Source organism: Mesocricetus auratus, unplaced genomic scaffold, assembly GCF_017639785.1.
Source record: "Mesocricetus auratus isolate SY011 unplaced genomic scaffold, BCM_Maur_2.0 Super-Scaffold_100013, whole genome shotgun sequence".
Classification (NCBI taxonomy): domain Eukaryota; kingdom Metazoa; phylum Chordata; class Mammalia; order Rodentia; family Cricetidae; genus Mesocricetus; species Mesocricetus auratus.
Window position 1 is genome coordinate 804638 of NW_024429196.1, and position 13166 is coordinate 817803.

The 13166-nt window shown below is 41.1% G+C and overlaps 1 protein-coding gene across 3 annotated transcripts in view; it reads right to left on the reverse strand.

Moving 5' to 3' along the window:
* Odad2 (outer dynein arm docking complex subunit 2) overlaps positions 1-13147 on the reverse strand; it is a 147300-nt gene extending 134153 nt beyond the window's left edge. Inside the window, exons 1-3 of one of the 3 annotated variants that reach the window (XR_005880642.1) lie at positions 11983-13145; positions 10916-11048; positions 8338-8599 (exon numbers count right to left, since the gene is read on the reverse strand). Coding sequence is in view for 2 of the 3 variants with exons in the window: in XM_040755252.1 (XP_040611186.1) it covers positions 8338-8599; positions 10916-10988 (335 nt within the window). In the remaining variant the exon portion in view is untranslated. Of the gene's footprint in view, positions 1-8337; positions 8600-10915; positions 11049-11982 lie in introns of all 3 variants that reach the window. The other 2 variants (XM_040755252.1, XM_040755254.1) reach the window with 2 other exon arrangements.
* Positions 13148-13166: the final 19 nt, after the last annotated feature.

The window sequence follows — 13166 nt, forward strand, 5'->3', positions numbered from 1 at the left end:
ATTTGGACTTAAGTTTTGTGCATGGCGATAAACATGGATCGATCCGCATTTTTCTACATGCCAGCCTCCAGCTATGCCAGCACCATTTGTTGAAGATGCTTTCTTTATTCCATTGTATATTTTTAGCTTCTTTGTCAAAGATCAGATGTTCATATGTGTGTGGGTTAATATCCGGGTTTTTAATTTGATTCCATTGGTCTACCTGTCTATTTTTGTGCCAATACCAAGCTGTTTTCAGGACTATAGCTCTATAATAGAGCTTGAGGTCAGGTATGGTGATGCCTCCGGACGTTGCCTTGTTGAACAGGGTTGTTTTGGCTATCCTGGGTCTTTTTTCCATACAAAATTGATTATTGTTCTTTCAAGGTCTGTGAAGAATTGTGCTGGGATTTTAATGGGGATTGCATTGAATCTGTAGATTGCTTTTGGCAGGATTGCCATTTTTACTACATTGATCCTACCTATCCAAGAGCATGGGAGATCTTTCCATTTTCTGGGGGCTTCTTTAATTTCTTTCTTTAAAGATTCAAAGTTCTTGCAATACAGGTCTTTCACTTGCTTGGTTAGCGTTACCCCAAGGTATTTTATGTTGTTTGTGGCAATTGTAAAGGGTGATGTTTCTCTGATTTCTTTTTCAGCCCTTTTATCATCTGTATATAGTAGGGCTACTGATTTTCTTGAGTTGATCTTGTAGCCTGCCACTTTGCTGAAGGTGTTAATCAGCTGTAAGAGTTCCCTGGTAGAGTTCTTTGGGTCATTGATGTAAGCTATCATATCTTCTGCAAAGAGTGAAAGTTTGACCTCTTCCTTCCCAATTTGCATCCCCTTGATCCCCCTTTGTTGTCGTATGGCAATGGCTAGAACTTCAAGTATCATGTTGAAAAGGTATAGAGTGGACAGCCTTGTTTTGTTCCTGATTTTAGAGGAATTGCATTGAGTTTCTGTCCATTTAGTTTGATGTTGGCTGTTGGTTTACTGTATATAGCTTTTATTATGGTTAAGTATGTTCCTGTTATCCCAGATCTCTCCAAGACCTTTATCATGAAGGGGTGTTGGATTTTGTCAAAGGCTTTTTCAGCATCTAGTGAGATGATCATGTGATTTTTGTTTTTCAGCTTGTTTATATGGTAGATTACGTTGATGGATTTTCGTATGTTGAACCATCCCTGCATCATTGGGATGAAACCTACTTGATCATGATGAATGATCGTTTTGATGTGTTCTTGGATCCGATTTGCCAGTATTTTATTGAGTATTTTTGCATCAATGTTCATGAGGGATATTGGACTGAAGTTCTCTTTCTTAGTTGTGTCTTTGTGTGGCTTGGGGATCAAGGTTACTAAAGCCTCATAGAAAGACATTGGCAAAGACCTTTTTGCTTCTATTGTGTGGAATACTTTGAGAAGAATTGGTTCTTTGAATTTCTGATAGAATTCTGCACTGAGGCCATCTAGACCTGGACTTTTTTTGGTTGGGAGACTTTTGATGACTGCTTCTATTTCCATAGGGGTTATAGGTCTAGTTAAATTGCTTACCTGTTCTTGATTTAGTTTTGGCAAGTGATAGCTATCCAGGAAGTCCTCCATTTCCTTTAAATTTTCTAATTTTGTGGAGTACAGGTTTTCAAAGTATGACCTGATGATTCTCGGGATTTCCTCAGAGTCTGTTGTTATGTCCCCCTTTTCATTTCTGATTTTGTTAATTTGCATGTTCACTCTCTGCTGTTTGGTAAGTTTGGACAAAGGTTTGTCTATCTAGTTGATTTTTTTCAAAGAACCAACTCTTCGTTGCATTGATTGTTTGTATTGTTTTCGTAGTTTCTACTTTATAGATATCAGCCCTCAATTTGATTATTTCCTGGTGTCTACTCCTCCTGGGTGAATTTGCTTCTTTGTGTTCTAGAGCTTTCAGCTGTGCTGTTAATTCTCTAGTATAACTATTCTCCGCTGGTCTTCATGTGGGCACTTAGTGCTATGAACTTCCCCCATAGCACTGCTTTCAAAGTGTCTCATTGAATTCGAGGAAGTCTTTAATTTCTTTTTTTATTTCTTCTTTGACCCAGGAATGGTGCATTTGAGCATTATTCAATTTCCATGAGTTTGCAGTTTTTCTCCAATTTGTGTTGTTGTTGACTTCTAATTTTAAAGCATGGTGATCTGATAAGATGCATGGAGTTATTCCAATTTTTTGTAGCTGTTGAGGTTTGATATGTTGCCAAGTATGTAGTCGAATTTGAGAAGGTTCCATGTGGTGGTGAGAAGAAGGCATATTCTTTTTTATATGGATGAAATGTTCTATAGATGTCTGTTAATCCCAGTTGGGTCATTACTTCTATTAGACCCTTTGCTTCCTTGTTGAGTTTCTGTCTCAAATTCCTGTCTAGTGGTGAGAGTGGTGTGGTAAAATCTCCCAGTGTAACTGTGTGGGGCTTTATATGTGATTTATGTTTTAATAATGTTTTTTTACGAATGTAAAATATATTTGGGGCATAGATGTTCAGGATAGACACTTCATCTTGGTGGATTTCACATGTGATGAGCATGTAATGACCTCCTTCATCTCTTTTGATTGATTTTATTTTAAAGTCTAGTTTGTTAGATATTAGGATTGCTACCCCTGCTTGTTTCTTGGGTCCATTTGATTGAAAAAAATTGAAAAAAAATTTTCCCAGAAGAAGAATGTATTCTGTCTTCGAATCCATTCTCCTAGCCTGTGTCTTTTTATGGGTGAGTTAAGGCCATTAATGGTGAGGGATATTAATGACAATTGATTGCTCATCCTTCTTCGATTTGCAATGGTTGTTGTTGGTCGAATTATGTGTGGAATTTCACCCCTTTGTTCTTTTGGCTGTTGGTAGAGAGGGGTTCTCTAATGCCTATATTTTTCTGGTTGTAGTTAGCTTCCTTGGGTTGGAGTTTTCCTTCCAAAACTTTCTGTAGGGCTGGGTTAGTGGATACATATTGCTTTGAATCTAGTTTTGTCATGCAATATCTTGTTTTCTCCATCTACAGTGGTTGAGAGCTTTGTCAGGTATAGTAGTCTGGGCTGACATCCATGGTCTCTTAGTGTTGGTAGAATATCTATTCAGGACCTTCTGGCTTTCAGAGTTTCCATGGAGAATCAGGTGTAATTCTGATAGGTCTGCCTTTATATGTTACTTGACCTTTTTCCTTAGCTGCTCTTAATATTTTCTTCATTCTGTATATTTGGGGTCTTGATTATTATGTGACGAGGGGACTTTTTTTGTGTTTCACTCTATTTGGTGTTCTGTAAGCTTCTTGTACCTTCATTGGCATGTCTTTCTTAAGGTTGGGAAAGTTTTCTTCTATGCTTTTGTTGAATATATTTTCTGCCCCTTTGAGGTGGTTTTCTTCTCCTTCTTCTATACCTGTTATTCTTAGGTTTGGTCTTTTCATGGTGTCCCATATTTCCTGGATGTTTTGTGTTAAGGATTTGTTGGACTTTTCTTTGGTTGATGAATCCATTTCTCCTAGTGTATCTTCAACACTTGAGATTCTCTCTTCCATCTCTTGTATTCTGTTGGTAATGATTGTATCGGTAGTACCTGACTGTTTGCCCAGTTTTCTATTTCCTGCCTTTCTTCAGATTGTGTTTTTTTTATTGTCTCTATTTCAGTTTTCAACCCTTGCTGTGTTTGCATTACTTCTTGCAATTTTCGGTTTATCTTTTCGTCCATTTGTTGCCTTTTATGAATTTTTTGGTTTGTTCTTTCTTCCATTTCTTGCATTTTTGCTTTGCTTTTTCTTCCATTTCTTGCATTTTTTGCTTTGTTTCTTCTTCCATTTCCTGCCTTTTTTTGTATGTTTCTTCTTTCATTTCTTTCATTTTTTGCTTTGTTTTTTCTTCCATTTCTTGCATTTTTTGCTTCGTTTCTTCTTCCATTTCTTGCAATTTTTTGGTTTGTTTTTTCTTCCATTTCTTTGAGGGATTTTCCTATATCCTCTTTTAAGGCCTCTATCATTTTCATGAAAGTGGTTTTAAGGTCATTCTCTTCTGCTTCATTTGCATTGGAATGTTGGAGTCTTGCTGGTATGGAGTCTCTAGAATCTGGTGGTGTCATATTTGTTTTTCTGTTGCTGAGTGTGTTTTTGTATTGTCTCTTTCCCATCTCTTCTTCTAGTGCGTGTAGAGAGAGCCCCTTACTGGTCCCGTGGTTAAGGGACCAGAGTTCCCTTTTGGTGGGTGCTAGCAATTCCAATAATCTGGTGGTTCTTCTATTCCCTATCCTCGTTCTGGTCCTGTGGGTGTAAAGAACAGGAATCTGGGGCGCTTAGCCTCCCACCTGGTCCCCTGGACCCTTTGCTGGATCCTGTTGTACCTGATCCTGTGGCCAGAACAGCTGCTCCCCTGGTCTCCCTGGCTCCTCTGGTTTCCTGGTCTCGTTGGTGGGAGAGAAGTCCTGGAGTCTGGGGTGTTTGGCTCCCGCCGGGATTGGAAGCTCTGTGCAGTTCCCAGGCAATCCCCAGGCACTGGAACTCAGGCCCAGAAGCAGGGACTGTTGTACCTGATGCCGCGGCTGGAAGCTCTGTGTCCTGGAATGCTCTTTATGATGGACATTTCCTTCTTTCTTTCTTTCTTTCTTTCTTTCTTTCTTTCTTTCTTTCTTTCTTTCTCACTGCTCACCAGCTAGGGCAGAGATGTGAGAACTACAACACCACGGAATGCACAAAGAAACATCAGCTTCAACATTTGTAGCTCTAAACAATGAGTTCTTGGAAAGAACAACACAGCACCCCACTCAAGAAGAATGGGCTAGGCTGGAGAGAGGGTTCAACAGGCAAAAGCCCCTGGTGAGCAAATCAGATGACTCATCAATCCCTGGAACTTCCATGATGTCGTGGGGCCCAGCCTGGGCCAATGGGATTGGAATGTATAAGAAGGTTACCCGAGAACTCAAGGAGAGCCAAGTCAGTAAGCAGTGTTCCTGTATTGATTTCAGGTGATTGTCTATCATGAAGGGAGAATGGTGTGGGTGCTTAAGGCAGGGACTCAGAGGCCAGAACTGAAGCAGACACTACAGAGAAATGATGCTTACTGATGTCCTGGCTTGCTTGGGTATCTTATACAGCTCAAGCCCACCTGCCCAGGAATGGCACAGCCAACAGTGGGCTGGGCCCTCCTACACCAAGTAACAATTTTAAAAAATGCTCTCACAGGTCAGTCTAACATAGGCGGTTCCTCATATGAGTCTTCCTCTACTGGAATTGTTCAACCTCCCACAACAGTTCTGAGCCCTCTCCCCATTTCCAGCCTAAAGCCCCAAACTCTTCCACTTTATTCCAACAAGAGTCCAAAGAAAAAGAGCCCAATGGCCAGGTCCATCACAGAATCACCCCATGTTCACCGTACCAGTTTCTGTTCTGCTTTGCTTTCTGTTGCTGTGATAAAACACTGACCAAAACCAACCTGGAGAACAAAACGTTTATTTGGCTTTCAGACTGTAGTCCATTATTGAGGGAAGTCATGGAAGGAGCTGAGGAAGGAAACTAGAGTAAAGAACTGAAGCAGAAGCAATATAGGAACACTGCTCACTGACTTGGCTCCCCTGGAGTTCTTGGGTACCCTTCTTATACAGTCCAGTCCCACTGGCCCAGGTGGGGCCCCACGACATCAATTAGCAATTAAGAAAATCCCCCCCAGACATGCCCACAAGTGTATCTGGTGCATGCAATTCCTCACTAGATACTCTCTCTTCCCAGGTACATCTGGGCTTGTTTCCAGTTTGTAAAGAGAAGCTTTTTCCTTGAGAGAAGCCTTCCTGCCAGCCTGGTTCTAGAGCCACATCAGTCCCAAATAAACACACAGGAGGCTATATTAATTATGAAGCTGTTGGCCTTGCTTGTTTCTTACTGGCTAGCTCTGACTTAGGTAATTACCCCATAATTGTTAATCTAAGTATTTCTCTTACCGGAGAATAGTTCCGGGCTTCCTACCCCATGGCGTTACATCTTGAATCTCCTGTGTTTCTCTTACCCAGAGTCCTTCTGGACTCCTAGTCCCTCCTATCTAGATTTCCTATTGGCCAGACAGTGCTTTATTGACAAATGCACAGGACTTCCCCAACACCAGCTGACAACATTAACTAAGACAGGAGCTGGGTGGCAGCAGGAGTATGTTTAGTGCTCTCTGCTTTATAGGTGTCGTGTGATCAGCTCCCTCCTGCCAGTCTGACTCCCCTTCCATAATGGACTATAGTGATCAGCTCCCTCCTGCCAGTCTGACTCCCCTTCCATAATGGACTATAGTGATCAGCTCCCTCCTGCCAGTCTGACTCCCCTTCCATAATGGACTATAGCCTACAACTGTGAGGCAGACAAACCCTTTCTCTCTTAAGTTGCTTTTGTCAAGGTATTTTATCACAGTGACAGGAAAGGAAACTAAGGTGCCAGAGGTACGACACTAAGGAGAATAACTGGGACTTTGTGTCTTTCAACTCTTTCTTTTCTTTCCAGATACCACAGGGTATTCTTCCACTACATACTTCTGCTACCTCATCACAGTTCTAAACAAACAAAACAAAAACAAAAACAAAACGGGGTGGAAAGAAAAGTGTCAAAGACCATGAGCCAAAACAAACTTTTCCTCCTTCAAGTTGATTGTCTCCGGTACTTTGTCACACTAACCGAAAAGTGACTATAGGCTGTTGAACATTCCTTAGGCTGGTGTGTAAAACATGCTTAAGATGGAGTTAAGCATGAATCATTTAGTATTTTCTGTTATTAACAAGGTCTTATCTGTAAATTAGATATTGCCTTCGTTAAGGCAGTCAGTACCCATCTGGTTTTCATCAGAGCCAAGGAAGCACAGTTTAGTTCCCAGTAAGTGATACTACTGAGCCTCTCTCATCCAACATCAAAGGCAGCTTCAGTAAAGGTCAAAAACAAAAGCAATGAACAGCAAAAGCAGAGAGTTTCACAACAAAGTTGACAGAAATGACATAATCCAGGAGCTGATGTTTTCAAGATACACATGTTTCAAAGTGCCCAAGTATGGCTTAGGAGGGGCAGCATGCAGGAAGACTGCAGGCAGAGACTACTTATGGAAACTAAGTAAAAAAATGTATTCAAGAGAAAGGAAAACAGTGACACATTTGAGGAGTGTGTTGCATACCCAATAACTAAGAAGACAGATGTGGTCATGTTTGGACTTGGCACGTATAAGTAGTGCAGAGGCCAGATATGATGACAATTCTTCTGTCATCTGCTGTAAAACCATCTTTGTACAAAGTAGTTAATGTGTTTCTACTTGGTTTTGCAGCTGAGTTCATCTTTCAAAATTAAAAAAAATTGAAGTAACCAAGAATTAGGCAGTAATATACAAATGAGGAACACTAGGGCAGATAGTGACCCTTGGCAAATATTCACCGCACCATTAAAAATGCAAAACTACAGAAAAGGGAGACATGGCACTAAAGAGCTCTTCAGTGCAGCTCAGGAATGGATTTGCAATTGTGAAAATGAAATCTTGACTTTCTTGTCCAAATAATCCCAAGAGAAAGAGGAAAGCTATCTGCAAGGAGCTTCAGTGAGCTCGGAAATTGCTTTTTATGTGATCTGTCTTTAAGAGAGAAAGTAAACCTCGAAAGGGGGCAGGTCACAGGAAAGAGAGTGACCAAGCTGCATAACTAAGTGACAGTGCTCCCTCAAGTAAATACACACCTGTGCCTGCTTACTACTCAAACACAGCATACAGTGATTCATATATGCATATCTAATATTGGCTATTATATATTCATATACATAAGCATGCACACACACACACATATCCAAAAGAGATGAACTGATATCTCACTCTTTGAGCTAGAGGCAGAATCTTTATAAATCTCATATCTGAAAGACTCTTTCCTAAGAGTTTCTCCTTAAGGACCACGGGTAGAATTATTAGCAAAGCACATGTCTCTCACACACAAAACATGGGTCTTTTTCTCTTGTATTGAGCAAAATTCTCCACCCTCCTCTTGCCATTCTAGAGAATGAGATAGTTAAATACTATAAGGATTTGGCTATATCAGGCATCACAAACCAGGAACTATTAATATCCAGAAGGTCATACAGATGAGTGGGAATGTGAGCAGGAAAAAGGATCAGACAATGGAAACTGAGATCTGGAAAATGCATCCATCAAAAAGAAATGACATTTACATTAAAATGAGATAAATCTCATTTTTTTGCCACCTGAAATATCTTTAAGTTTTCTATGTATCTCCACTTTGCAACCCCCATTTTGGGGATTATTAATTAGGCCCAACCCCTTAGCCAGTCAGTGAAAATGTAAATAGAGTTATTATTAAATTTTAGAAGCCATTAAGTAGCTTACCTGACAATATAACCTGATTCAAATGCTGAGGGCTCCAAATTTGTTTCCCACTCGAGTGGTTCTACAAAAACAAATTTTGCCTCTTGGGGATATTTATGAATAAAAGACTCCATAAACTTAGTAATTTCATTCAATATTGACTCGTTCAGAGGGGTGATCTCCAGGGTTCCTGTCTCGTACCCCGCGGCAGTCCACTGTGCGGATCTGGTCAACGCCACACCCATGGGTCTGTTAATACTCTGAGTCAAGCTCAGAACACGCACTACAGCAAAATAGAAGGAGTTAGAGGCTTCCACATTCTCACATGAACATTTTTTCGTCTTCAAGATTTTACACTAGTACTATTCAACTTACAGTCTATATTGTTAAACTAACCATTATTCAATGCAATAAAACAGCTAAGCATCACTACATAAAACTGACTTGTATTGAAGGAGTTTCCAGTATCAGCCTACCCTAAAATTAATAATGTCTTGTAATTTCCAAGAGTCTAAGAAAAAGAACAGCTGGACAGAAAGCTCAAAAAGAGAACTTCAAGAATGGAAAAAGAGAATCAGGGGAGGTTGGCAGTAAGAGTAAGAGTGTTGCTTCCCAGCTCTGATGGAGGCTGGGGGTTTGAGTGAGACGCGCATATTTGATCTGAGCCACACATCATTTAGAATTAAGCAATTAAACTAAATGTGCTGTTCTGACTTTCTTACAGTAATAGTGTCTGCACGGGTGCAGTGAAGGCAGACAAGCCCTCTTCCAAGAGTCTTAAGTTTCTCACATGCCTCTGGGGTTAATGCAAAATAGGATCAAAGTGGGATTGTGAATTGTTGTGAATTAAATACTTAATGTTTGACCAAAGTAAGTGCAATTCAGGGCATCTGAGGGAGTCCCATATCCCCTGCTTGTAGATCATGTGCAAAATAGAATCTACTTTCTTAAGACTATGTGACAGATGTAGGGACACAGCAGAGACTTTTTAGTCTATTTATCTAAACTGTTATCAAAATAGTGTAGCAAGAAAATTAAAACAAATCAAAATAAAATATTTTACTTTGGCTTAACAGAAATTAGTATGTAAAAGGAGATTTTAAAAAAATGACTACCTGAAACATTAAATAAGAACAAAGTAACAACTTATTAACAATGGTAGTATTGTTTAAAGATCATCTATATTTTGTAAAACCTGTTAAAACCTTCCCTCCAGAATATCAGATGGCCATAAAATTAAATACAAATAAACAGAGCTTTTCTTATCTGTCATTTTAACAAAGGCTTTGAAACACAAGGTTTGACACAATAGTGGAGATTTTACTTTCTACATCATATTAAAATTTGAAATCCAATTACAGGAGTCCTGCAGCTCTCTCCATGGGACCATTTCCTGCTGGGATGCAGGGCAGTAATACTATAGACATGTCTATTCATAGTCACCAAATGACAGGAAGAGACATTGTTGGCATTTAGTGGTGAGTGCCAAGGATACAAATATTCTTCTTATGCCTAAGAATGCCCAGAAGGAGAATTCTGCTGAAAATCTTTGGTATTTAGAAAACTTCAGATAAGCAATACCACAGCCTAAAATCTCCCTCAACTTTAGGAAAGTCACAAAAAAACTTTTCACAGTTTTAATGTACACTGGATATCTCAGGATTGGGGATGTCATATAACTGAAACTGACGTTTGCATACTTTGCTCTACATGGAGTTTTAGTCAAGAGCTCAGATGCCTTGTGAAATCACACTACCATGACAATGTCAGCCACAAAATTTAAGTTCCATTCTGACACACTGGTGTCATCCTGAGTTTGGAGGTATACCACATTCAGGTAATTCCATCTCACGATGGATAACTCCTTAAGATAGTCTAGTATAATGATGCCTAAACATTTACAATTCTTTTCCTTCACAGAGCATTACCTATGTTTAAACTTATATTACCTATGTAAGGTTATTTATTATCTGTACTCTTGGTTTTAGAACACTAAGGTGTCATTACTAGGTATTTGTTACAATATCTAGGTGTTGTAGAAAATCACTTTCCTGTGAGTCTCTGTCCCTTCAGGCTTTCGGCTTTCTGACTCTCTCTCTCTCTCTCTCTCTCTCTCTCTCTCTCTCTCTCTCTCTCTCTCTCTCTCTCTCTCTCTCTCTCTCTCTCTCACACACACACAACGGGGGTGGTTAGTTAAGGCAAAATGCAATGTACGGATTTTTCTGTGATTTCTTTTTCTCTTGCTAGTTAAAGGAAAATGCTTTGATGTCAAATGCATGAGCATGTGTGCCTGACACTTTCATTCCCTAGTGTTCTGAGACTAAGTACAAACAATAGAATGTGCAAATGCTTTGTCTATCCAGAAGAGTTTCAGTGTACAGTCTGCCTCTATTTAATTGTAAGTATAACCCTTGCTTCAGAACGTGTCTGCACCGTTTCTTCCCTTCAATCTTTCTAAAGAAAAATGATAGATTACACATGACTGTGGCGGTCAGGCCACACTCTGGGGACTTCTTAGAGGACACTTTAAAAGGAACTAAGACGTGCAGAGAGTTCTTTTGCTCATGATAAATTTTATAGAAATGTAAATTCAACTCACATTTAAATCTATGTAGATTCCTTTTCTCATTCAACGACAAGGAGCCCAGCAATGGACAACCTCTGTAGAGCATTAGCTGGAGCCCTAAGAATGCCTTAGACTCTGGGACAATCCCAAAAGCAAGAGCAGTACTCTTAGGGGAAAAAAGAAAACAGGTGATGTTCAAACAAGCAACTACTATAGTGTCCCCCAGCCCCATTATCGGCAATCCATTAGTTTATTTTTTTAACCTTAACGGCTATAGCAAATACATGACACATATCTCTGAATTAATGTTTCTAAGTTCAGAGTTAGAAAGGAACAAAATATACGTGTGTTCGCAAAATTGTAATGACTAATTACTAGTTTTCTTAACTCTAATAGGATTTTGCTTTTATGCTACCCACGAGCTCCCTTTATTATTAACAAAACGGAACAATTTTGAAAATAATCTCTGTAACAAATCCAGTTCTCTGAGAGACTACGTAAATCTCCAAGTGTGTCATCTATGGAGAGTCAGGCATGAGTGGCCACTCTGTGCATGAAGAAACTACTCAGCAAAAGTAGCAAAAGGAGTTTCAGAACTGATGAACAAGGTGCGATTTAACTCGACCCTGTGGCATGAAGATATGAGGACCCAGGCACAGAGGGGGCACATTTCAAACCCTAACCCGAGGCTGGAGCTCTGAGTGCCCTGATGTGGTGGTGGAGGTGCTGAAAGAGGTGGGCGGTGGGCGGTGGGCAGAGAAGGTCAAGGTGAGAGCAGAAGGCCAAGCAGAGGGCAGAGGGGGACCACATTGGGAGACTGGGAATGGACAGGAAAGGAGGAGGGGAAGGCCAGCTCGTGGGCAGCAGGAAAGCGAGTGAAGGGAGAGGAACCAAGAGGATGAAAGAGGTAGGAAGAAGACCTCAGAGGGACTAGGGAGGCTGAGGAAAGGGTGAGAGAAAGATCTGAGCGGGTTGAAGAGGCACCACAGTTGGACCAAGAGGGACGCAGAACAACGGGGAAGAGATGAAAGAGACAGAGAGGCCCGAAGGAAATCCAGGCTGCGAGCCCCATCGCGGTGCAAGCCATCGCGGCCACTCACCTGCAGTGTCGCCGGGCACCGGTACACCAGCGCGTGCGGTTGCTAGGACGCGCATAAACACCCGCCCTGCCGCGCTCACCACCGCAGCCTGGGAGGAAACAGGCAAGCGCTGCCCCGGGCTCCTGCTGCGCCTCTGCTCCTAAACCTCCCCTGCCCTGCTCGAATTCTTCCTGCAGCTTGCAGAACACCAGGGCTCATTCCATCTCCATCCATGGACTCGGAGGAGCTCCGAAAATGGAACAGAAATCAGAAAAGCGGCGTTAGAATATTCTGTGATCTTTCATAGGCTTGTAGACAAGCGTATTCTAAGTACCGAATCTATCAAAACACTCGAAAACAGCAAGGGGACTCTCTTAGAGTATCTGAGGCTTGCAGTTCCTTTATACTTAAAGTGACTATGGTGGAACTCAGACTTCTAAGTCTGAATGTACTCAACAGCAACCTTCCGCAGAAAACTGTAGTGAAGTGAAAACCTCTCTCCTGCCTGTAGAAGACAGCATTGTCTGCATTCGTTAACATAAGTCTTTCTAAAATTTATTGGAGTTTTACTTATGCGTAGTGGGGGTGAATAGGTATGTACATGTGAGGGCAGGTGTCAAAAGAGGAGAGAGGATCTTCCAGAGCTGGAGTTCCAGGCAGTTGTGAGTGCTGGGAACTAGTCTCTGGCTCTCTGCAAGATGACCTTGACCCCACTTGTAATCACTCTACCAGAAAAGTACACCTGGGGCTTAGAGAGTGGAAAAAAGACAATACTGGTGGTGGACAGGGAATGATCAGTATACTCCTTCAGGGAGACAAGACGCAGAGGCCCAGTGGATGAAGTAAGGTACAAGACGGTTGAGCAGTCCCTGAACTGATTCCCAAATCTCAAAGGGAGAGTGATAATAAGGAATGGCATGCTGGCGCTACACTGTCCAAGCTCAAGTACAGACCCCCAGAGACAGGCGGTAGAGAAATTGATCCTCTTGGAAATTTTGAGTTCTTTTATTTCCATTTTAAAAGCATCAGTGTTGTTGAGGATGGAATATTTTACTGTGTAGAACCTTCACCTGCAGAAAAAGCAAGACTCCTCTACTCCCTTCAGTCCAAGAAAGACTTCCCATAATTTGTCTGTGCCTTGTCACCTATCTCCTAGTACTGCAAGGAAACTGCAGAAAATGTTTCTCTCAGGTGTGTGTCCCTTC